This window comes from Gymnoscopelus microlampas (assembly GCF_963454915.1).
Source record: "Gymnoscopelus microlampas genome assembly, chromosome: 2".
Taxonomy (NCBI): domain Eukaryota; kingdom Metazoa; phylum Chordata; class Actinopteri; order Myctophiformes; family Myctophidae; genus Gymnoscopelus; species Gymnoscopelus microlampas.
This window is the reverse complement of record NC_139939.1, coordinates 13,862,778-13,889,364: the sequence shown is the minus strand read 5'-3', so window position 1 is coordinate 13,889,364 and position 26,587 is coordinate 13,862,778. Positions and strand designations below refer to the sequence as shown.

The window sequence follows — 26,587 nt, the reverse complement described above, 5'->3', positions numbered from 1 at the left end:
ACTACAACAGGGTACAACATGGCAGGCTGCATAAGGCTAAACTTATAGTACACCGCCAGGGCCTGAATTTGAGATTGCGCAGAATTAATTTCCACAAATGTATCACTTATAATGGTGAGAGAGGTGCTAGGATAGGGTGTGAGGTGGAGTTTGAAGAGGTGAGTCTTCAGATTATAGCGGAAAATGTAGTGAGTCTGTAGTTCTGACTGCAAGTTTATTCAACAATTTGGGACCAGGAGGGAGAAGAGAAGGCTCAGGAGCATTCCTGTGTTAACTGATCTAAGTGAGCGAGAGGGGTTGTGGGCTTGGATCAGGCTTTGAAGGTATGGGGTGCCATGTTGGCCTACATGGACATTTTGGCTGGTTGAAGCCAGGAGGGAGTTAAAGTAAGTGAAGCTTATAACTGAGGCCTAGATAAGGAGTTGGGCAGACTCCTATAAGAGCTGTAGAGAATGTTGGTTAGAAACAACTCGTTCAAGAGTTTTGGAAAGAAAGTAAAGGAATGACACCGGTCTGTAGTATTTGACGTCTGAGGGTTCAAGGGTTGGTTTCTTGAGGATCGGCGTAACTCTGACTGATGGGGGCAGATGGGCGCAGCAGACTGACGTTACAGAGGTGTTGATGGTGGTAGTAATGAAAGGGAGTAGATCTAGCCTGATTGGTCTAGTGGATATCACCAGTTTTAGGACCTCATCTGGAGAGAGAGGAGAGAAAGAGGAAAGGCACGACATGTTGGGGTTACCATTGGGTGAGTTAGACCCGGCCTTGATTTGTGGGACTGGGAAGATGGGAGAAAGAGCTTCTGATGTAATCAACCTTACTAAGTAGGTGATGAAAGCTTTGGCTGAGAGAGATGATGGGGGGGTTAAGGATGAATAGGGAGATGAGAGGCAATCTTAGCATAATAGAAAGAGGACTTGGCAGTGGATTTAATTCGACAGGTACTGTGGAGAGACAGGAAAGAGAAGGAGTAGGGGAATGACATGCATCAAAGGTCTGGCCGGCTAGAAATCGAACCGGGGACTCGCTGACAGTCGCTGTCAGGCGTTTGAGCCCATGTGGTATGTGCTCTAACCCCTCGGCTACCGGGGTCACCTCCATTATTCACACACACAGGAAGACTGTGACAACTTTTAGTGAAGGGGTATACAGACAAGGACTTCATCTCAAATCATTTTTAAACTGAAAAGGAAAAGCCTTTTCACCTTTTAAATATTCTATTTCTGTTTTCTATCTCCCAGCTTTTCTGTGCTATCAGACAGTTTTGTCCACCCCCTCCGTTTGAGCCAGAGCAGAATATTTAGCACCGGAGGGGCTCATTGCCTCTTTGGGGTTAAAACAGTCCAGCACAATGTATCACCACCACATCCAGCAAGATGGGCCGCCACAACCTTTCTCCAACAGGCCTGGTCCTTTTCATCACCAAGAGCAAGCACATCAGCAGCAGCAGCAGCAGCACAGTCACTTCCAGTACCCTCCTAACATGGGCTCCAGGGACATGGACATAGAGATGGGCTTGGACTGTATGAATGGGTCAGGATCTGGAGGCTATAGTTCCACCCTGCAACCTCTCTCTGAGAGCCAACCGGGCCACCAGCAAGGGCTGGATTTGTCAAACTACCAACACCCTGGCCAAATGTTTTCCAGTGTGACTCAGCAGCCCCAGAGTAGCCACTCTGTGATGGGTAAGCAGGCTTGGACGCATGCCCCCGTCTATGAACCACCTTGCCCTCAGACTAGGGGCTCTCATAGTCAAGGTGTGGATAGGCAGGGTATCCCAGAAAGTGCAGGGAGTATCTTGGCTAGCCTTGGGCTCTCCAGTCAGGATCTGGATGTTCTTAGTCAGTACCCTGAAGATCAGCTAACACCCGATAAATTACCCTACATCCTTCGGGACATGCTGAGCAGGAAATCAAATGATCATGACATTGCAGCTTCCTCCTCCAATTCATATTCTCAGAGTGCTACACGCGCCGCCCGTGAAACACTGCCGCCTCCTTCCTGCTCTCAGAGAAGCTCGGAACGTTGGCAGTCCCCGGAAGGGTCCAGTCTCCGCAGTGTTGCACAGACTGCAGGAAAATGCATTGACTATGGTCATTCAAGTCTAGCCACTGATGTCAGCAGCAGCAGAGAGGCTTTCATACGAGAGCCGCTATCTAGTGAAAGAAAGATGGTATCTTGTTGTCCACCAATGGACATGCCTGAAAGGTGGCAGGTTCGTCCGCAGCCCGCTGAGACAAATAAGCATCGAGACCTAGATTACTGCAGGTCAAGCGGCGAAGTTCACAAGAGCAAACGGTCACCTGCAGCAGAATTTCCCCTGCCTCCCAGATCTCGTCGTCCAGACCTAGACTACAGAAGGGACGGTCCCAAACGTAGCCCTTCATCTGAAACACGGAGCGACTACTCGTCCTCATCCAGACGTCCCGCTCCATTGTCCTCTCTTTCAAAATCACATGACAGCACCAAGAGGTTACCCACTCCCCCCATGATATGTGATTTCTCAGCAGAGTCTCCAAAGGTGTACCCTCATACCTGCACCCTGTGTCTGATAGACTGTGAGCAGGCTAAGGTGAGTGCCAACGTGTCATCGTCTCTGTGTCTAGGGGTCTCCTTAAAGGAATACCTGCACGCTATGAATTTAATTGTCTCCGCCAGGCCGAAAGGCATGGCGAGAGAGTATGTTTTTCCCCCATTTTAATCTGCCGGTCCCAATGTCCGGAAGGATTAAAATTTACCGGACATCTGACAAAAATAACGGTCATAATTAATGTTATGCAATAATGACAAGCAGGTGCGTAAATACAGCCTAACACTTAGGCCTACAGCATTATATTTTGGATTGAGCTTTTTGAACATGAACCATCATAATATACACATTTTATATAGCAGGGTCATCTTACACAATTAATTACCTACATTACCATTTGCGCATGCTGCGTGCGTACTGCGTAATGGTTTCTCAATAATCAATTGCGTTTGAATGCATTTTCTAATCAAAGGGCACTGCACAAAAATGGGCATTTCAGATAAATCCTTCATAACGTGGCTCAGCTGACCTGTTAGGGCAATACATTATAGACCACTACTCACTCACAGGTGGTTATACTGTACTGCACCGATCTGTGTGCGCAAATCATGAACGCACCGTCCGATTGCGGTGAACTTTGCACGCACATTCACACTATGTTGAGGAACAAATGCCACCCTTTTAACATTGGCCTGTTATAGCACCACCAGCAGGTCTAATTTAGCAAAACAAATGTTTTTAACAAAATGCCTCAAATCATGAATGCAGTGTCCGATTGTCGTGCAAGGCCTAAGAAGAAATGGCACCCTTTTCACATTGGCCTATTATAGCGCCACCGGGAGGCCACAATAGCCTACCTGACCTGGCGGAGACCTGTGCTCCGAGGAGCACTTTTTCTAGTTGTCTCCGCCAGGATACTATGTTTTCACTTTCCGTCCCCCGTCCCTCGGCCAAGCTAACATTGGTCAAGCCTCACGTGACACGTGACAATACATTGAAAGAGTGTGCTCTGATTGGCTAGTGAGACGCATGACGTATAGCGGCCTATAAATAGATGTGTCACTTTGAAAGAGTCATGGTCTCTTTCAAAGTGAGGTAAGACAGGAATATTCACGAAATGGCTGAGAAATGGCGGAGCAATACATTATGTAGACACACTGGTGTCATCACAATACGTAATATAAATAGCTTAGACAGTATTAACCCATTGAGACCTGTTGCTACCTATACGTTGTTATACCTTTCAATCCGGATGCAAGCTTCACGTGACACATGGCTATAAACACATATCGATGACAAAATGTATCAAAGGCGCCGCTACCTTCACACAGGGTGTGATTTTTTTATTAGGCAGTTGTCCGATATGTTGTTGTCCACTTTGTCATTGACATTCTTCTCAGTGTCATCCTTCTTTGAAACCAATTGGTATAGCTGGTTCCAAACCAGCGTGCCAAACAGTGGCTAGTACCAGTTCCTATTGGTTTGAATGTTGGATACTGTACAGTACTAGATCATTTACCCAGCAAGTGCCTGGTGAGGGGAAAAACAAGGCCAAAATGTACAATATCAAGAGGACTCTTTAAATGGCCAGAAGAGCCAAGGATATTTCTCAGTCCAAATATTCTTTATGCTTGCATTGCATATGAGAATATTATGTAGTAATATTTACACATCCTTTTTGGCTGGTAAAACTCTCCCTGGCTGGTAGTTCTTTCCCCATTAACTGTAAAATATCTGTGGGCTTTACTGTTTGGCTTGAGCTGCTTGGAGCAGTGGTGCCCCTGCTGGACCACAACTCACTTATTTACAAGGGTTTCAGTCTTACCTCAGACAAGCCCTTTCAGCGAGATTTGCGGTCAAGTTCAAGATGTCTGTGGTGGTGTGCGATTTTTTCATGCGAATAATACGTTTTTTAAAAAAACCTTATAAAGTCAATGCAAGCTTCCACGGAGCGAAAAAAGCGTCTTTTAATTATTCGGAACGAGTCCGAATTTTGCGTATATTCGCATAATCGCCGATGTGTAATGACCTTAAATCTTGCAAAGCAGAGAACACGTGCCTGTTGAATAGTATTGTGCGGCCCATATAGGCACAAAGTACTTGGAGTCCAGTCTATGATGTCAGTTATATGACCTTGGCACTGCACTTGTCTGTCTATATACTTGGTACCCAGCATTGTCCAGGTTATGGCGATGGTGTCGGACAATGCTGTGGTGCTTATCGGGTTGTAGATCATCAGCACACATTGTCAGAGTATTTGGAGGCCAGTGTGTCAGTGCTGTGATGACATCAGTACAAAGATGTTAGCACTGTGCGTGTTTGTCGTTACCCAGTGTTGTCCAGGTTATTGTGCGGAAGGTCAAGGGAAGTCTATGATGTCAGTCAGCTTGCAGATCGGCAGTACCCAAGTACTTGGGAGGCCAGTCCAAGTACTTATCTGCTGGAATAAACTTTCCTTATGGATTAGTCAGAATATGTGGGTGGTTGCAAAAGGACTTCTCATTCTTTTCACATTTTTGAAATATGGGTTAAACTTTGGCTTTGTTCGCAGTCTTGATGTACTTTATTTCTATTTGAACAATTTCTATGGTTGTTGGAGATTAATACTCTGGTATTGGTGTAACTTCTGGGGCTATTTTGTCAGCACTATCCAGCACACCCCGGCGGTATGTTGTAATGTACAGCTGACAGCCAACAGAATTGAATTGGAGGGTTCTTGACGATGTTGAGACGTGATGGGTCATTTTTCAGACACATTTCAGCTCTCCATCCTTCCTGAAATGGAAGACTAATTGGTTTTGTATTTGCTAAATTGCTATCATGCTTACATCACCTAAGTTGTTTGGTGAACCTACTGTAAGTCATGGCAGTATTAACATAGCCACAAAACACTACTTTAAATATGCTTACTAAATATGCTTACTAGTTTAAATGTGCTCACTATCTTCAAATTTGATTTCTGTAATATATTATAACCGGCTCCTAGATATTTTGATGATAATTTGCCACTTTTCTCTCCTGACATAATCTCTCTCCTCTTTGTTTTTCTCCAGGACTGGATTGAGCATGTCAAGAGTGCAAAACACACTGATTCCTGCAGAAACCTACACAACAAGTAAGGAGGCAATTAATTGTCCTGTAGAAGCCTTGACATTTTTGTTTATTTATGTTAAAGACCAGTATTTTGATGTTTTTGTTTTGTTTAGGTGGTATGGCACCTTTAATACTCCACAAATGCAAATATGAGAATGAAAATAATATTCTGTAAAGAAAAATAAGAAAATGATTTCAACCGGGCTTTGACATGTTTTTCTTTAATGCTCAGGCCTGCACAAACAAATCTTATCCTACATAGTACACAGTTTTAGGAATAAGTGTGTGTGTGTGTGTGTGTGTGTGTGTGTGTGTGTGTGTGTGTGTGTGTGTGTGTGTGTGTGTGTGTGTGTGTGTGTGTGTGTGTGTGTGTGTGTGTGTGTGTGTGTGTGTGTGTGTGTGTGTGTGTGTGTGTGTGTGTGTGTGTGTGTTTTTATAGGTACCCAGAGTGGAAACCCAATGTACCAAGGTCGGTTTGACTTGCGTTTCCAAATCATTATTGTACCACTTTTACTGTATATAAAACTAACAACAACAAAACATTCTTTGCTTTGTGTTCATTTTGGTTTCCGGTGTCACCATTATCTTTTACGGAATTGGATATTTGATTCCGTTCCTTCTCACCCCCCTTTCATCTCCTCACCGCTGCAGGAGGGAACCACACTCCCTGCGTCAAGATGACAGCCGGACCCCCAAGGAGCGTTCTCCCTCTCGCTCTGTCTCAGCGAGGAGAGAGAGAACGGAGAGAGAGAGGGAACGACTGAAACGAGGTACCATAGCATGCGCACGCACGCACGCACGCACGCAAGAACATCATACTCTGTCCAGCTATACGAAGTTATTATCTTACCTTGGGCTGCAATTATCAATTGTCTTGTTAGCGACTATTCTATTGATTACTTTTTCGTTTCATCGAATTATCAAAAAGCATGTTTTTTTAAATACATTTTGCGATACACCAGAGAGGCTATTATCATTATTTTATACTTATTGAAAATTGGACACTTATCACGAGTCGCGATGTGACACGAGATAGATGTGCTATTTTTACTGTGAATTCTTAACTTAACTCACTGTGAATTCTTCACTTGATTTATTCACCCTTTGAAGATGTAAATCGTCTCTGTCAGGTGGACACAACACCTCATGTTACTTTTCAGGATTCAAATAAAAAAATAGCAACAAGCTCAGAACTCGTCGCTTCACACTTCGAGCTTGCGGATCTGCTACTTTTGATTTTGTGTGACGCTGTAGTATGAACAAGTAGGGCATTCATTTACAGTATGATAAAAACACAACAAATTAGAATATAGGAGATGGGAGGTTTCTGCCCGACAGCAACAACATGTATCATAGACACTTAACAGATTGTGTATCTTCCAATATGTTAATTCACTCCCAGAAGACCATGGCCGTGGAAAGGATCCACGTCCCAGCAGTATCCACAGCCCCAACCGCTCTAACAGAGGGTCGTCGTCCTCTAGTAGCCATCGACCTGAGAGAAGAGCCCACCACTCACCAGGTCAGCATTGTCCTCTCTCTAGGGTACTTAGAGCTGTCAGAGACTACATTTAGAACATTTAAGTTGACCATTAATTGTCACACAAATAATTGCGATTAACGATTTAAAGCATCACTATGTAGTTTGGGGTATCAGCGGACACTTTGGACACAAATAACATGGCAGCCAACGTCTTTGACTTCATTACCCAAGATTCTCTGCAAGCATGCGCTGTGATTGGCCCAGTGTTGATTTCGTTAACGAAAACTAAACGAAATATGTTCGTCAACGCACATTTTTCAAACGACGAAGACGAGACGAGACGAGACCACCGCCCACATGAATAAACAATAACTGGGACTAAATCATTATGCAATTTCGTTGACTAATAAAGACGAGACGAAAATGTAGTTCACTAAATAAAAACTAGACTAAAAGCTATGGTCATTTTAGTTGACGAACGAAGACGAGACGAAATATTATATTATATATTTATTATATGATTTTGTCACTCCCTGTCTCCTTTGATGCGCAGCGCAGCGCAGCGCATGCTGCTGTTCCTCACTCACACACCCCCTTTAAGTTGCAGCCGCACACGCACGCACGCACACACACACACACACACACACACACACACACACACACACCACCGTCAAATGAGTGGCAGGAGGATTCAGATTTCAGAGCGAAACTTTACAAAATAAAACGGTGAAATGCTTTTCACGGGGCTCGGGAGAAAGAGAGGAGGTGATATTTTCGCTACATCGATGTGGAGAACAAAACAATGCTTGATTTTATCCGAAGGCAAGCAATGTGGTCACAAGATAGCTGGGAAAAACACAACAAACTTGAAGAGACACAAGCGTTCACCACAAAGAAATCGAGTTAAGTTAACAAAAGGTTTGGTGGGGGTTGTTTACAACGTAACATTAAACGTGGTGTTGCGTGTCGGCTTAATGTTCCAACAAAAACACTAATCCGACCCTAAAGTGCCCAAACTAATGCTGACTAATTTACGTTAGCTTAGCATGTAGCGATAAACTTAAACCTGGTGTTTGCACTTTGTCCATTTACAGCCCGTACATCTACACAAACGTTCAGATTTCAAATATAAAGTGCTTACCATATGGCCAGGGATGTTACAACTCTGTCCGGGTAGCCCATAAGTACCCATATTTACCGTATTGTTCAATAAAAAACATTTTAATCCGATCGGTGGCCATTGTCCCCGTATTTTCTCCATGCTTTCAACTATGTGACCCTATCGGTTGGGAGGTGTAATTGCACTCTTGATACACTATAACTCTATGAGAAAATTACCGCTAAAATGCTTTTTATTGAACAATACGGAAGATACGGGTACTTATACCCACCCGAAGTAAATTGTAACACCCGTGGCCACGGAATAAGCACTTTATATTTGAAATCCGAACGTTTATGTAGATGTACGGGCTGTAAATGTAGAAAGTGCAAAAAAAAGGTTGAAGTTTCGTCATGACTGTCATGATATGAACGTCATGTAGTTTGCTGCTATAAATCTAGTAGCAGCAAGCGACCCATAGTAACTTGTAAACAACCCAGTGTGCAGATTGTGCACAAAACATGTGGGCAGCTATACATGGATGCAAACAAGTAATATTTAGGTGACACACTCACCGTTTCCAAAATAACATTAGGACAGAAACTTTTTTCCCCCTTTTTTTTAGCTGACATTGTATTGGAACTGTACTATCATGTGCTTTGTTTCTGCAAACTTCTAAATACAGTATTCAATCAATCAATCAATGAATCAATCACACTACTACTAGTGAATGATTTGTGAGTAGTTTATATTTACCCTGGTATCTGTCACCTTTTTCATTCTCAATGAGAACCACTTATATATTACTGGTAAACTTGACCTGAGTTGGCTCTGTCAGTACTTAGTTGGACTGCTTTTCCCTTCTACTCCAAATCTCTTTGCCAGAAATAACCAATCTACAAGCTTTTGGCTTATGTTTTCCCCTTAGAATATATATTCTGTTGTTCAACTTCAAGTGGTTAAGTCCATGAGGCACTTTATTTTATTCATTTTTTCATTCATGGAAATGTTCTATATTATCTGCTGACAAAAGAAAGTAAAGGGCTAATATAATTGTATTGACTAAAACTTTACTAAAATGTCAACAGTTTTCTTGGACTAAGATAAAGACTAAAATGCTCGACCTTTGGTCGACTAAAACTAGACTAATAAAAATGTTTTCTTGGACTAAGATAAAGACTAAAATGCTCGACTTTTAGTCGACTAAAACTAGACTAATGAAAATATGTTTTCTTGGACTAAGATAAAGACTAAAATGCTAGACTTTTAGTCGACTAAAACTAGACTAAATAAAAAAAGGATGAGTTTGACTAAATATGATAAAAACTAACAACCGTCATTGAAACTGGACTAAAACTGGACTAAGACTAAGAAATAGCTGACGAAATCAACACTGGATTGGCCAGTCGTCGCTTTGACTGTCAGATCTGCCTTGGTGCCTATGCAAATGCCAGGATGAAACTCATTGGGCATGTCCATATTTGGGTATAATCCTCCTGCCCGCTACAGACGCTGCCACAACTTGAACTTCATATAGTAGACTTAAGGCTACAAATGTAGTGGTTATTTGTGTATTGTCTGTATTATACTCTAGAGAGAAATGTACCTGTTCCACAGTAACTTAACTTACTGTAAAATCTATGAACAGGTTCACCCATTTGATTAAGACAATTGGAAAACCTCAGGAAGTTAATCTTTTAGTTGTCATTTTGTGTATGAGTCATAATGAGAAAACTCACTATCCTGTCTCCTTTCTTTTTTATTAATTATTCCCTTGTTTCTCCTGCCTCAATCAGCGGCTGCAGGAAGTTCTTCTCGTGACAGCTTGAAACGTCCCCGTGATGAATCTGCTACACGTGATGACGGCTCTGCCAGAAGCAAACTACCATCATCAGCCAAGTCCCCTATCAAGACGAAGCCTAAGCCTGGGTCCAAGATAACTAAGCCAGGGAGCTCCAAGGCTGATGAAACAGTGGGTCTAATAGACGTTGTTGTTAAAGCTACTTAATGCAATTTCATTATGAATTAAGTTCTTGAGCTTGTGCAGAGCACATTGCACCCACTGGTGGTGATTCCACACAAAGTGATGGACCCCACAAACTGCACCAACTGCACCAATCAGACGTTTAGGTTAGAGGTGATTGAGCAACCTTTTCGCGATCTAAAAGTCACTGTTTTCCAGTCTGCCAAAGGTCCACCGGCTAAGAAAGTGTCCACTCAGAGTTCCCAGTCGACCAAGGCTGCGTCTCATCTGGTTCACTCGACAGGCATCCCCACCACGGTCACAGAAGAGGAAGTGACAGATTTGGTCGGGGGCTTTGAAAAGATCAACAGCGTGGTTCTGTTGGCTCGCAATGAGGAGGAGGAGGAAAAACAGAAGGTACTCCTGCTATAAATGGAACTGTCCCATACTATGTAATTCACAAATAAAATCGGCTATTATTTATGTCTAGGGCTTCTGGATTAACATGATCTTAAGTACATCTTATTTCACACTAAAACATGTATTCCATTATGTGCTGTAAAGAGTGCTGTAATGCCCCTTAGCTTTTTTACGTATTAGACCGTAGCATTTTATTTCTATATATATTTTTTTTTCCTTTTTTAAATCCTAATTACTCTATGACTTTTCTATGTCAAATTCCTTGTATTTGAACATATTTGGCCAATAAACAGAGGATGCTCTGGCTCTGATCCAGTGTAGCAGCCTCTCCATCAGAGACCAGCCCATTACTGCCACTTTAACCAAGGTTCCCATTTATTGTATTCATTTAGTTATATGTTAACTCATTGAGTGCCAGGATTGCCAGAATTATTTCAGAATTGATTCTGAAAAGTGCCAGAGTTTTTTTCACAGAAAACAAAAAGTGCTTAGGAAGCGAGATACTGCCTTTTTCAGTTCTAAGTTAAACAAGGAGTGGATGGAGCTGCACACCTTCAGATGATGATTTTTTTCATTTTTATGCTAATTTTTCAAAAACACGTCAAACACGTTAATGGCCACCGGCTTCGAATGCTATCAATGCATTGAATGGGAGATTATCACGTTTTATCAGACCATTGAATGGGCGAAGTAGGCGAGCTACCGTCTACCCCGCGATTTGTCAGACCATTCATTGGGCGTAATCAGGAGCTACTGACCTACCGACGGAGGCGGAGCAGTCCCCACAACAATATTTACGATTCTGTCCATATCGGTACATAACTCGAACGGCGCTGAGTAGGCACAGGCGAGGGTCGCACCGCTCCGGACGGCAACTCAGTCGCCTTAGCTCCTTCGGTGGCCCGTCGCGGGGCTCCACCTCGCCTGAGACTGCGCGCCTCCGTCATGGTCCGAAACCGAAACAACCAAAACCAAAACCGAAACTAAAGTATTTAAGTCATCTCCGTCGGTAGGTCAGTAGCTCCTGATTACGCCCACTGAATGGTCTGATAAATCGCGGGGTAGACGGTAGGTCGCCTACTTAGCCCATTCAATGGTCTGATAGAACGTGATAATCTCCCATTCTATGCATTGATAGCATCCGAATCAGGTGCACCGGCACGTTGAGCCATAGTGCTAAAAACACGTGAAACACGTTAATGGCACTCAGTGAGTTAATATTAAGTGGTAGTTCCATCAGGGACAAACATTTTTTTTGAATGTGTGTTGAAGATTAGAAAATAAGATACAGTTTGATCCATTGAAGTCTGAATGCTCTACTTACAGTATGTGATTAATTGTCTTAATAAATGCATTTTATTTATTGCCTTGTGTCCTTTTAGAAACCAGAAGCAGACGATTCAACAGCAGCCAGTAAAGGGTAAGTTAGATTTGTTCTTCCTTCTCTTCCAAGCCTGCTGTTCATACCCTCTCACTCCCCCATCTCTAACAAAACGCATCAGAGATAAAAACTACTTTGTACTTGTGTCTTCACAGGACATCTATCCAGGAGCTGTCTGCCATAGGTGGTGAGGATTCAGGTAAGATGATGCCAAAGCCCATGGAGAGAATAAACCATATACATCAGTATTTATTCAATATACTGTAGGTCAACCTGAGAGCCTCTTTACCCAGAAGCGTAATGGAAATGAACAGAGTCAGACCTCGACACTGTGACTATTTCACTCGCATTTGCGATTGTCTCTTTCGCTCTGTGGTGACCCCGTTGCTCATTAAAAATGCATTTGCATTGCCTCCGTGCTAACATGCTACCATTTTTCAAAAAGCAGACACAGCGTATAAACCGGCGTATATTTTTCCATATATTCGGCCGTACACCAACGTCGAAGTCACATTTATCAACGCATCCTACACAGCTGATCCGAGCTTACACTTGGTCCCAGCGTTGATAAATGTGACGGCTGAAACGAGCGTCATTTAAATAACACGCCCTTAAAATATTCTCAAAACGCCCCGATTTTACGACATGAAGACGAACCAGAATACGACCAAAGACATGAAAAGCCAATAAGAAACGCCACACACGCACACGCCTCACTCGCTCTCTCTCGCTCGCTCTCTCGCTGTCTCGCTCTCTCTCTCTCACACACACACACACACACACACACACGCGCCCGCCCAACTTTGTCTTTCATGTAGCGTAGCGGTACATGAGACTCGGGCGGAATGCAGTGATTCCGTGCCGCCACGTTAATATTGGAGCGTCGGGTTTATATCCTTAACCCAGCCAGGTTGTGTAGCCTACATAACTCTCTATGACATAACTCCATAACATAGGACAAGCTACTGTAAGTTTGTAGACCTCACTGTCCATGAAAAGGTGCCGTCCCGACCGCGGGACTCCCGGCGCAAAAGCGCTCGTATATTTTTAAAAATAGCAGATCTACAAGCTCACAACGCGTCCCGATGCAACACTGGCTTGTGAGCTTGTAGATCTGCTATTTTCAATACAGACAGATCTACAATCTTATCTGAATGACTGTTAAAGCAGTTTGTTTAAATTACTTTATAAAATGATATATTTTCACAGCGATTATTTATTAGTGTAGATATACACATTTAGGAGTGGATTATGTGTCTAGATGCCTGTCAGACAGTCAGACAATGCTGCTCCGCAGGTCTAGGATGGAATAAACGGGTGCAGCCAACGTCAACAACTGGTCTCGACCAGACGTGAGATCTCAGCGTACCGTAGGGTGAAGCCCACGTCAGGATATATTGATAAATGCCGAAAGGTGCGGTGATTACGCCGTACGCTCATTATTCGGGCTGCACCGCGTTGATAAATGAGGGCCAACATTTGTAGCAATCCACCTGACTTCTACTTCATTCTAAATATTTGTGACAGCTGAAGCACTGAAGTGTTAAACAACATGACCCAGTAAACTGTTACTGATAAGTGTGTTGTCTTGTTGTTGGCCTAGTTCTCAAAGCTAAGCTAATCCCCTCAGAGCGGAGGCATCAGAAAGCAGAGTTATTGATAAGGATAATTCCTTTTAACAGGTCGTTCATGAAAGTCCTTGCCCTTGTTTCCAATGAGAACCTGTGAGCAATTAGGGGTTAAGAGTCTTGCTCAGGGACAAGTTTTAAATCATCGACACATATGTTGACCTGGCCTGGAATCGAACCTGGGGCAACCAGGGCCTCTGGCTCCCTAGGCGGGCTCACTAACCATTCAGCTATGGCCGCCCCTGATTGTTATTTTACAACAATCACTTACAACAATCACTGAATAAAAGTGTTCTATTATGTTCTAAAGCTTTTCTCTCTCTCTTCATAAACTCTATACTAAATAAGAAAGCCAAGTGGTGTACGATCATTTAAAGAATGAACAAATAAATGGTAGGCCTACACGGCAGGACAGACCAAATATCACCACTATATCTATCTTAATGTTGATATTTTTGGAGCTTTTCTGCCTTTATTTGATAGCACAGTAGAGAGAGACAGGAAGCAGGAAGAGAGTCGGGGAATGACATGCAGCAAAGTCGCCGATGGGCTCGGGAATCGAACCTGGGACATGCTGCCAGGCATCAGAGCCTTTGGTATGCGCCTTAACCACTCGGCTATTGGCGCGCCGCTGGCAGCTGTAATGTTTAACATCAACCTATAATTGTTTTTGGATTCCTAGAAGTCCACGGGAGTAGCTGACCTGTATAACAGGAAGTGTTAACTAAAATTAACACCTGCAGTTGGTTTCTTAGTTACAGTTCAAAACAATTTTAAACACATTCACTGGATTTGTGCTGCCGCCGGCTGCAAATGCTTCAGTGCTTTTGAGACAACTCATTCATTTATTCCCAACTACATACAAGGGGGGGTGGAATCACAATTCCAACGCGACACATGTTTGACAAAATCTGCATAATATCCACTACTTAGGCATTACATCAGCCAAGACAGCGTGTGTTTCTATTGCCTGTCATAGGAAAAAAGAGGGGGAGTTGAACTCCCAAGGTATGGTGTTTTATGCCTTTTAAAGCCGGTGATTCCAATTCTGGCTCCAATTTCCCCTACAGGAAACGGGCCTAAACTTCACAAGAAAGTTCCCATGGTGTTGATCACTAGGCTTCCTGAGAGTGATGTCATCAAACTGTGCCAGCCGTTTGGAACTCCCACTGACATCCTTGCTACACAATTAGTAAAGGTGGGTATCACAAACACATTGCAGGGAAGGGTTTAATGAGGATTTGGACTAAATACGAGATTTTCCTATTCCTCACCAGCAAGCAGTGCTGGACAGCCTATTCTGATATTGGTATCTCATAGGGCTGTATAATTTAGAAAGTTTAATTTGATGACGAATCAAATTAATCTTTGCTTGCTGAAATAACTAAAATAACAATTTTGCCCTTTAACAATGGGCTTTAATTCCCACAATTAACAATTGTGTATTCAGAAATGATGTGCAAATATTTATGCAATATCACTTTTTGCCAATATGGTGCAGCTTTGTTTTCTTTTTGACAGTAAGGCCACATATAATAATAATTGACCTGTGTACTTTTCTGGTCAAAATATCATTATTATATTTGACAACCAGCAAGTTGGTTAAGAAGCTTTTTCATATACACATTAGATACTTGCTAACGATAAGATACATTATTCTATCCAGTAAAAGTGTTTCAAACTGATGAACACAATTGGCCCATGTTCGGGGGAGGTAAACTGGGCGCGGAGGGTGATAATTGTCATTGCACGTATTCCTACGGGCTGGGGCGGCACCTGTCAGCGGGGGGTGTTGGGTGGGAGGAGTAGGACGAAGGCTCTACGTCCTCCTGGTGGGGGCTCCTCACTGGCAGGTGAGCCAGTAGGATACAACAGCAGTGACAACACAGAAATGTGTGTGGGGAGGAATCAATTGGCATAACGATTAAATTGGGGAGAAAAGTAAAAGGTAAAAAATAATTGGATACCCTAAAGAAAAAAGAAAAAAAAGTGTTGATACTTGCTGTCATACAGGTCAGCTGCTCTCGTGGATTTGGTTTAATTTCAACTGTTGTCAGTTCAGTTCAATTCAATTCAATTTTATTAAAGTGTCAAATCACAACAAGTTGTCTCAAGACACTTTACATGTAGAGAAGAGACCCGACAATCCCACCCTGAACAAGCAATTTTGCGACAGTGGCAACGAAAAACTCCCTCTTAAAGGAGAATTTTGGACTAAAGTTTTATTACCTTTTCTATGATGTTATGATATCTTAGGAGGAATGGTACAGTAGAAAAAATTCATAACTCCACCCCTGGTCCGCCAGAGCTTAAAAGCCCTCTAAGCTGCCTCATTCACTTGAATGGGGAATCTCACTTACAGTTGAAGCGGATTGGTCTTAGGTTAGATCACATATTTTAATAGCTTTTTTTTTTTTTTTCTTTTGTGAGATCTGATGTTCATAGTGACAGAACACTATGCAACCAAAAAAAAAAAAAAAAGAAAAAAACCTAAGTCTCGCTAGACGAGATTGAAATCTCGAGATTTCAATCTCGTCTAGCGAGACTTCTGTTTTTTTTTTTTTTTTTTTTTTTTTTTTGGACAGTGTTCTGTCACTATGAACGTCAGATCTCTCACAAAAAAAAAAAAAAAAAGCTATTAAAATATGTGATCTAACCTAAGACCAATCCGCGCACCTTTTTACGCTGTGGCGGCTCTGGGGTGAAGTTATGACATTTTTCTACTGTACCATTCATCCTAAGATATAACATCATAGAAAAGGTAATAAAACTTTAGTCCAAAATTCTCCTTTAACTGGAAGAAACGTCATGGGCATGGCTAGCGATTCAGGGGCTGGAGCCAGGCTAACATAATCCTTCAGGTCTATTAAAGCTGTTGTCTCTATCTCCTGTTCTATTTCATTATCATCCTCAGGTGGAGTTAAAGGAGGACCAGTTCCAAGACTTCCCAGGATATACGACCCAAGGGATGGAGGAAGCAAATGCGGAGACCTCCGGTGCACGGGAAGACCAAAGCGCCATAAAAGCAGAGGAGAAGAGGAGAGGAGGGGACAGTGGGTCATGGGGGAGAGAGAGAAAGGAGGTGGAGAGAAGAGAGAGAGAGGCGAGGGAGAGGCGGAAAAGGTACAGGGAAGATTCTCCTGGGTCAGGGTCGAAGAAGGGAAGTAAGCGCAACTCGAGGAGAGACGGCTCGGATGAAGCAAAGCCAGAGACCTCCGGCCCGCAGGGAGACAAAAGTGTCGTAAAAGCACAGGAGAAGAAGGAGGACCTGGCGAAGCACCATCAAACAGAGGAGGAGGAGTGGTACCAACAGGAGGGGAAAGGAAGCGAGGCCAAGAGAAAGCGACTCCAGGAGACAGAAGCAAGAGAGAGACAGCAGCGGGAGGTGAAGGAGAAAGTGAAGAGGGAGAGAGTAGCAAGAGAGAGACAGCAGCGGGAGGTGAAGGAGGTGAAGGAGAAAGTGAAGAGGGACAGGCTCAGCCTGTACCTCTTCACTTGGAGGAAGGTTATGGAAGGGTCTTCTGGGTCGAGGTCAGAGGGAAGTAATGGCAACTCCAAGAGAGATGGTCCGGGCGGGCCACTGGCGTCTGACGTAGCCAAAAAGGTGAGGAGCCCATAGTTCAGATGGCCTGGTATAGCCGGCTATGATAGGGTCTGTGTGTCTGTGCGGAGGTAATCTCGTAAACCATCAAACTGATCAGCGCCAAACACAGAAGTACCTCCAATAAAATATTAATAATATTTTTCACCAATGTTTTATACTTTTTAGTTGTGTGCATCTCTCCCCTACGATACGATACATATCTGGGCTTCATCATGGGCTATGATAGGATTCTGGGCCAATCCTTTTGAATGAAGAACGAGTTGGTGTGATTCGATCCGAATACAGAACCATTCAATGTGATTCAATGCAATTACAGTTTGTAACCTATTTTGTTTATGTAGACTTTAATCTTCCATTTTAAATTTAAATTCTATAAAACTGGTTGTAAATTTGATAGAAAACTTAAAAGTTGGTTTAAGTAAACAGTGTGCAGTATCCTATTCAGTACAGACTGTCAGAGAACTTTGCGTCCACATGGCGGAAAGCATGGGCGGAAACCTACTGTAGTTTTTGACATGATGGTGTCCCTTGCCAAAAAGTACAGACCTACAAGTTAACAAATGGGCTGGCTGCGTGCGGTTCGACACATTGTTTCTTGTATATCTGTTCTAGTTTTGACAAGCGACACCATCATACTATGCATTAGAGTGCAATGCACTGCATGGTTAATGTTGTGTTGTTTGAATGGGACGTACTTGCTAACGGCAAGATACTGTACAAGATTCTATCCAGTAAAAGTGTTTCAAACTGATTTGATGAAAGAGAGACAAACATCTTAGCTGGCTAGGCAGAAATTGTTTATTTTTGCGGATATAGGTCACTTACTGTAAACAAGACATTGGTGCAGTGATACTGATACATAGGTCCAGGTGTGTGTTTGAGTATTTACAACAGGCTTCAGCCAAACAGAATCAAGCAACAGAGCTATTCGATTTATAACAAGCCTTTTCACTTAGATACTTATACTAATTATATTAGTATAAGTATCTACGGTATTACTAATTATAAAATTACTCTATCAAGTAAAAGGGTTTCAAACTCTGATTTTCTCTGCGACTCAGCAATCAATTAGAGGTATTAACTCATTTTAGTTAATAGTAGTAGTAGTAATAGTTTATTTATTAGCCATGTACTAATATGACACTTCATACAACGAAGCAAACACAACAACAAAAAAACAGTACAAGACAGCTAAACCGAAAAGGTGTTGGCTGAAGCCTTAGCTTGTAGTGCCTGCCCTTCCTTCTTTAAATAAGCTATATAAAAGAGAAAAACAATTGCAGAATCATCATTATCATTAGAAACCAAAGACAATATTAATAATATTTGTAAATATTACAGTTAATAATTAACTAATATTAATAATGAATACTTCCTGTCATACAGGTCAGCTGCTCAGCTGGATTTGGTTTCATTTGAACTGTTGCTCAGCTTGACGTGTCCTTGTTTTCTATTCCTAGGAGTCACCTGGCGATGACAAAGACAGCCACACAGTGCCCACTGCTGACAAGGAGGACTCCACTCCTCATGAGAATAAAGAATCTGTCCCAGGAGAGAAGAAAAAAGATTTTAATGTGGATAACAGAACTTTAGAGGGTGATGAAAAGATCAGCGGCAAGGATGAATATATTGAGGAGGTTCATGATGCTGTTGGCAAGGTCATCATCGGCTTCCGATGTAAACTCTGTGATTGTGAATGCATCAACAGACCTTTTTCCCCGCAGGAGCACCTGAACGGAAAAAGTCATAAAGATGAATTACTACTGCTAGGCACTGCCGAAGAGGAGGACTCTATTCTTAAAGATGGAAAGTCTGACTATTTTGAGATATTTTATAGTTGTGGCACTGTCATAGGCTACCACTGTAAACTCTGTGACCTCAGATGTGTTGGACGTGCTGCAGAAATACGCGAACACTTGAACGGGAGAAAACACAACGTGCTGCTAATTCAGACTAAATCGTTAAGGAGCTTGTACCTTGCCAAGAAGAGAGACGACCTTGAGGATATCTGCAGGAATGAAGGTATTGTGGCGGTTAATAAGCATCCATCCGCTTGCTATCACTGTAAACTCTGTAAGCGTGACTGTACTGATGTATACTATCACCTGAGGGGGAAAGTGCACATCCGTTCACTGTGGGCCAAGAAGCTGAGAGACGAGGGTCTTAAGAAGACCAGCAGGAAGGATGAAGCTGCTGGGAAAGCACTGTGTAAAGACCAGGAGAATATTAAGGTTGGAGAGGACGTGAAGACTGACAAAACAAAAGTGGGCCTCGCCGAACAACCTGAAGAGGGCAAAACCATCAACACGCTGCCAGAGGAATTGGACAAGATTAACTCTGGACCAAAGGAGACCCAGTCATCTAGCTCTGCTGCTGGTGATGGAGAGGCTTCGTCCAGCAAGCCTGCTGATCTTGAACTTCCCAAGGTATTTGATTGTAGTTGTTCTGTTTTGCTGACTAGTGACTGTTTTTCGACAGTAGACATTGGGTAGTTAATTTCCCTTGCATTTCTTTTCTGAGAGAAACTGAGCCAGATGAAACAATGTTCTGCTTCACTCCGCTCTCGGCTTGCACCTTTCTGTTTGCTGCTGCCTTCCATTGAGATTTTTTTTTTAAATGATCCTTCTGCCCTATAATTTTTACTCTTATTTTCCTTGCCATGACTTGCTATAGGCATCAAAGTTCTAGGAATTTTGAGAACATTCCTTCTAGCAACTTTGATCTTACATTATGGACATCTTAAGAACACGTCGCATTAAGCTATAATTCAATTCAAAGCTTGATTGTGAAATGAGTTTCCTGAGACAAGCATCTCTGTCTTGTGATCCATCTTAGCTGGCCCACAGATAGGCAGAAATTGTTTATTTGTGGGGACATGGGTTACTTGTTGTAAACAAACATGTTGATGCAGTGATACTGATACATGTGATCCAGGTGTCTGTTTCAGTGTTTAACATCAGGATTCAGCCATCAATAACAGCCTTTTCATTTAGATACTTGCTCATGATAAGATATATAATTCTATCAAGTAAAAGTGTTTCAACTTTCAATCTGATTTTCTTTGTGACACGGCAATCAACTAACTCCTTTTAGTTACTACTTCCTGTCATACTGGTCAGCTGCTCCCGTAGATTTGGTTTCATTTGAACTGTTCCCCAGCTTGACGTGTCCTTGTTTTCTGTTCATAGGAGTCACCTGCCGATGAGAAAGACAGCCACACAGTGCCCACTGCTGACCAGGAGGACTCCATACCTCAAGATCATGGAAACTCTGTCTATCTTGAGGAAGTTTGTTTTGATGATGGCACAGTCTTTGGCTTCCACTGTAAAGTCTGTGAATGCAGCTTCCTAACAGATACTAAAGACGCCCACCTGAAGGGAAGCGTTCACCAGGAAAGCGAGATTGAGCCGAACCTCAATAAAGATGTTGTAGAGGTTAATTACCCGAATAAAATGGCGGTAGACGAGGTGGGATACACGACCCAAGGGATGGAGGAAGCAAATGCGGAGACCTCCGGCGCACGGGGAGACGAAATCGAGGACAGGAGAAAGCAAGGCCAGGAGAGAGAAGCAAGAGAGAGACTCCCGTGTCCCGTCTGGCGGGAGGTGAAGGAGAAAGTGAACTCCCTGTCCCTCTTCACTTGGAAGAGGGACAGGGAGGGTCTGTGTGTCTATCCGGAGGTAATCTCGTAAAGCACCAAACTGATCAGCGCCAAACACAGAAGTACCTCCAATAAAATATTTTTCACCAATGTTTTATACTTTTTAGTAGTGTGCATCTCTCCCCTACGATACGATACATATCTAGTTGTTGTGTTGTTTGAATGGGACGTACTTGCTAACGGCAATATACTGTACAAGATTCTATCCAGTAAAGGTGTTTCAAACTGATTTTCACTTTGATACAGAAATCAACTGTAGCTGTTAACTCATTTTAGTTAACACTAGCTTGACATGTCCTTTTTTCTGTTCCTAGGAGTCACCTGCCAATGATAGAGACAGCCACACAGTGCCCACTGCTGACCAGGAGGACCCCATACCTCATAAAGCTTCTCCTCCTCCTGATGCTGTTTCCATGGATACCACAGTGATGGTACACGAGGTGTGAGACGCGAACTAAAGCTCCTTTGAATTGAATTGAACTACTTCCCCAGTTCAAACAGTTCAGCCTTAAACCCTATTTAAACTTCCTCGTAGGGGAGTGTGGCGCGCCAAAAAGAAGCAATCTACAAGCTCGCAATGCAGCCCGGATGCAACACGTTGTGAGCAGGTGGACATGCAATTTCATGGCGTAGGGCTGCAACTATCCATTATTTTCTTAGCGATTATTCTATCGATTATTTTTTCAAATAATCAATTAATTGGGTTAACTGTTGCACCCCTACTTTGTAGTGGCACACCGTCTTACTGCAGAGTATAATTTAGGCATTACTAGCCACTAGTGATGTGCGGGTCGGGTTTTTTCATGACCTGCCCCGCCCCGCCACGGAACCCAACCCGCCTCAACCCGCCCCGCGAACCCATATATAAATGTATGGCTCAACCTGCCCCGCGACCCGTGTGGGAAAAAAAAGATAATCATCATCATCATAATAGCTCAGATTTATATAGCGCTCTTTTAAGTACCCAAAGTCGCTTTAAATGTCTACAGTAGCACAACATTGTCATGGGCTAAATAAACAAGCATGTTGTTCAAAATAGTTTTTGTTTTTTTTGCGTGTGAGAGCGGCTGACCCGCTCACCCGCAGCCCGCATAATTGCCTCTGAAATCCTGACTCGACCACCCGCGCTGCGGGTTGACCCGCGGGTTACGGGTCGGCCCGCTCATCACTACTAGCCACCATCTGTCATCTGTCCTTTACTCATTTAAATTGTGACGTGCTCGTTTCAGATGGTATTGGCCAGCCCTTGATACCTGCATAGCTACAAGGTGGCATGAATTGCTATCGGTATCAAAGTTCTAGGGATTTTGAGAACATTCCTAGCAACTTTGATCTTAAATGATCGATAACTTAAGAACATGTGGCACTAAGCTTGATTGTGAGATAAGGTTGTAATTATGAAAGAGAGAGGAACATCTCTGTCTGCTTCAGCCAAAACAGAATCAAGCAACAGAGCTATTCGATTTATAACAAGCCTTTTCACTTAGATACTTGGTAATTATAAGATTATTCTATCAAGTAAAAGGGTTTCAATCTCTGATTTTCTCTGTGACTCAGCAATCAATTAGAGATATTAATTCATTTTAGTTGATAGTAGTAGTAGTAATAGTTTATTTCAGTCGTTAGCCATGTACTAATATGACACTTCATACAACAAATCAAACACAAAAAAAGTACAAGACGGCTAAACCAAAAAGGTGTTGGCTGAAGCCTTAGCTTGTAGTGCCTGCCCTTCCTTCTTTAAATAAGCTATATAAAAGAGAAAAACAATTGCAGAATCATCATTATCATTAGAAACGAAAGACAATATTAATAATATTTCTAAATATTACAGTTAATAAAAACTAATAATATAATGAATACTTCCTGTCATACAGGTCAGCTGCTCTCGTGGATTTGGTTTCATTTGAACTGCTCAGCTTGACGTGTCGTTGTTTTCTGTTCCTAGGAGTCACCTGACGATGACAAAGACAGCCACACAGTGCCCACTGCTGAAGAGGACGACTCTATTGTTAAAGATTATGGAAAGTCTGACTTTACTGAGATATTTTATAGTTATGGCTTTGTCATAGGCTACCACTGTAAACTCTGTGACCACAGAGCTGTTACTCGGAGTGCTGCAGACATACGCGACCACTTGAACGGGAAAAATCACAACGTGCTGCTAATTCAGACGAAATCGTTAAGGAGCTTGTACCTTAACGAGAGAGACGACATCGAGGATATCTGCAGGGATGAAGGCATTGTGGCAGTTAATAAGCATACATCCACTAGCTTTCACTGTAAGCTCTGTAAGCAAGACTATACTGATACTGATGTATACCATCACCTGAAGGGAAGATGGCACATCACTAGACTGTGGGCCAAGAAGCAGATGGACAAGGCTCTTAAAGGGACTATGACACAGCCCGAAAATATCATGTGTTATACTGTACGTCACGTGGTCTCTATGAAAACAGTTTGAAAACCGCGAGATCATGTATTGTACAGTGGCTCTGCTCTGCTCCGCTGACCTGTCCTCTCGCACTGTGACTGCATGAAACAGACCGGGACAAAATGAGGAAGTGACCTATACATAATTTGTCTTTTATTTGTAAATGTGGTTATAAAAAAATATATTCCCCTTCAAATCTCTTAGTTTTACCAACATTGTTCATGTGAAGTAGTTTATTTATGCTTATTTGTTGAATTGGTAAAAATCGCTATTGTTTGAACGCAAACATGGCTCTGTCTCTCCGAGGGTGCTCTCAGCTCTCCTCGGAGCCGCTCTGTGCCGCCTCTGGTCGGGGGAGAAATGGAGACACGCATGGCGGGTTCGTGGCCGTCATACTGTAGCTTGTTTCTAAACAAACTATTCATTGTTTTATTCATTCATTCTTCGGCATCTTTGGTTGATCATCTGGGTTACACAAACAGTAAGCTGAGTGAGCGCAGTTTCATTCACAACATTAGCCTCGTCACGAATCTCTCCCTCAAAGCGCTGCCTGTAAGCACTAAGCAGAATAGCTGCGGAGTAGTGGGTAAAGCCGCCCAAGACCTCAGTGGACGGACGGGGATAAATACGAGTATTGTGTCACTCACCAGCAGTGTTGCCAGATTGCGAGAGAAATACGCATCTATATATAGATGCAAGATTCGTGAGTTGCTGTGATAGGAGAAGGATATCAAACGGAACACAACCACCCTAATAGACTAATCATTGTGTATATTCCTGCACAGTGCACTATACCTGCACCCACCCAGTGATCTTGGTACATAGAAATAATTGATCTATTGAAGATTCTGACTTTCAAATGTACATATGTTTTGTTTTGATTGTATTGCTGTATTGCTGTATTGTTGTATTGTGCTTTCTGCTTTGGCAATGTAAACGTATGTTTTCTCATGCCAATAAAGCCCTTTGAATTGAATTGAATATAGAAAATAGCCGATCTACAAGCTTACAACGCGTCTTCATCAAGTCGCTTATAATAAGCAGACATGGCAACACTGATCTCTACGTCGCGCCCCCACGGCCACCTGACTACAGGATTCAAAATTCAAACAGCGACCAGTCCAGTACCTGACTACCTGTGTGTTTGTTTATATACCCGGCATGGAATCCAACATGGATGAGTCGCATGATAGCCTGGTGGGTTCTGTGGAGGACTTTTCCCCCCCACCTTCACCTCCACCGCCAGACCTCACTGACGGCAGTGAAAGTGAAGACGACGAGGCCTATCCATATGAAGCGTTTGGTGTACAACCGTATATGTTTGAGCCAACCGTCGAACCCGGTGTTGTAGCCCCAGCAGCAGAAGCCGAACAGTCGGAGCCACATGTCCGAGAAGGGTTGGCCGCAGATCAATGGTAGGTTTGCGTTTATATTGTTGTTCGCTTGGATGTAATAAATGGGGGTAAAATGGTGTGTGGTTGCTAGAAACATTGGTGTTTTACCTTATTCAGTATAATTCAGTTTCGTGATTTTCATCTATGTATTTTCATCATTCCTTCTAACTCTATGGACCAGAGCTTCTGTAATGTTCTCTAGAACATTGGTTCTCAAAGTGGGGTCCGGGGACCCCCAGGGGTCCTTGAGGGGGTTCCAGGGGTCCCCAGCAAAATGTGTGAATATAGCATCACAATAATTTTATACTTTGGCTATTCAAAAATAGCAGATCTACAAGCTCATGAGCTTGTAGATCTGCTATTTTTGAAAAATCTTGAAGACTTGTGCAAATCTTTGAATATATTTATTATTATTCTGGGGGTCCCTGGCACAAAAACAATTTCAGATGGGGGTCCGCGGCCAAATATATATCCATTTGGGGGTCCCTGGCATGAAAAAGTTTGAGAAGCACTGCCTTAGTGCATGTATATAACTAGTGATTTAGAATCACATGGCAACTCCACACACACTCTGTGGTGTAACTTCACCACAGAACAATGGCATTATTCCAATAGAACCATGACACTAACGGAGTCATCTTACTAACAAAACCATGTAATTTTCACATATCACCTTGTTATGTCTAACAGATATCAATAACAGACCCATGTCAATAAAAGACACCATGTCATTTTCACTTCGAACTGTAATGTCATTGGTCTTGTGGTCTTCAGTAACAGATGTCACTAACAGAACCTTGTCACTAATGGAACCATTTCATTTTCACATCTAATGCCCTTGATGTCATGTAACCTTCCTCTTCCTAGGTGCGAGTGTGGTCGTTGCCAGCTCATGGCTTCAGGTCGGGAGAACAAATGCTGCAGAGAGTATTTGGAGGTGGGTGCTATTTCAACATGACAATTTCAGTTTTTTTTTTCAGTGTTTGTGTTGACAGTAAGCATATAGCTTGAATTTTAATTCTAAAATGTGCACCCATCATTCACACCCCTGTAAATGTAAGCCAAAAAAAAGGTATAGCTATTCTATAGATATTACTATATGTGACATGTCCATGGCAATTAATCTACAGATCTCTAGCTATTATCTATCTCTATCTTTTTAGATCTATGTGAATGTGAGATCTATCTATATATCTATCTATCTATCTAGATAGATCTCCTCCAAGGCTAATGATAATGGTGAGGGTTGTGTGGCAAAAAAATAAAGCTGTCCATGACTCGGTCTGCTTTCTAACAGGTGATGGACAAGTTTGGACAGGTGGAGACAGAGCTGCATTGCATCACGGAGCATCCTGGTTTTGCCGCTGTTTGCCTCAGTCCCTGGGTCCTGCAGATGGAATATTCCATCATGCTGTAGTACTACGGGCCACTTGCTCCTACACCTCAAAATGAGTCCTTGGAGGCGTAAGTATTTCTGGCTAACAGTAGTTTACATATCAGGCTGACTTTCAAGTCATTGATTATATCGCGGGTGTACCAAATCAGACCATCACATCTAAAAATGTTTAGTAAAATAAGCATAGCATCCTGAGTGCAGTAAATCTTGTCTCACAGCCTGTCTCTCTGTCCAATAGGCAGTATCGGCACACAGCTTACCGGACGTTTGTGCGCTGGTGTTGGGGATATCTGGGAGAACATAACAGAAAGGTTGTTCCCTCCTGTGCGGTCACCAAGATTCGCTCTACCTTTCCGGACACTGCTGGGAATTATGTAGGCTTCAAGCTGCCCCCTATCACTACCCACCTTACAGATGCCTAAATTGTAAAAGTTACAATAAAATGTAAAAAAAAAATGTTTATGTTGTGTTTGATTTCTTTACGGAAATGTTTCATTTATA

The 26,587-nt window shown here is 42.6% G+C and overlaps 2 protein-coding genes across 2 annotated transcripts; both read left to right on the top strand.

The window, feature by feature from the left end:
* Positions 1–1,351: 1,351 nt before the first annotated feature.
* On the top strand, positions 1,352–24,143 carry LOC311065005 (uncharacterized protein; the record flags this gene model as incomplete). The annotated part of the gene is made up of 15 exons (XM_084085151.1): positions 1,352–2,572; positions 5,584–5,645; positions 6,063–6,092; positions 6,275–6,393; positions 7,026–7,145; positions 10,002–10,177; positions 10,388–10,585; positions 11,971–12,008; positions 12,125–12,168; positions 14,668–14,795; positions 16,512–17,201; positions 18,662–19,627; positions 20,390–20,881; positions 21,177–21,302; positions 22,811–24,143. The coding sequence occupies 15 exons, from the start codon at positions 1,352–1,354 to the stop codon at positions 23,324–23,326; spliced, it is 4,926 nt and encodes a 1,641-aa protein (XP_083941277.1). The 3' UTR covers positions 23,327–24,143.
* A 286-nt stretch (positions 24,144–24,429) lies between these two features.
* Positions 24,430–26,501, top strand: LOC311058236 (uncharacterized protein). The gene is made up of 4 exons (XM_084075604.1): positions 24,430–24,711; positions 25,558–25,627; positions 25,988–26,154; positions 26,325–26,501. The coding sequence occupies exons 1-3, from the start codon at positions 24,458–24,460 to the stop codon at positions 26,105–26,107; spliced, it is 444 nt and encodes a 147-aa protein (XP_083931730.1). The 5' UTR covers positions 24,430–24,457; the 3' UTR covers positions 26,108–26,154; positions 26,325–26,501.
* Positions 26,502–26,587: the final 86 nt, after the last annotated feature.

What these genes read in the sequence shown, in the direction of transcription:
- LOC311058236 (XM_084075604.1), top strand. Translation starts at nt 24,458, where the DNA reads ATGGAATCCAACATGGATGAGTCGCATGATAGCCTGGTGGGTTCTGTG. An exon ending in GGGTTGGCCGCAGATCAATG is followed by an intron (nt 24,712 to 25,557) that starts GTAGGTTTGCGT and finishes TCCTCTTCCTAG; the next exon opens with GTGCGAGTGTGGTCGTTGCC. An exon ending in GCTGCAGAGAGTATTTGGAG is followed by an intron (nt 25,628 to 25,987) that starts GTGGGTGCTATT and finishes GCTTTCTAACAG; the next exon opens with GTGATGGACAAGTTTGGACA.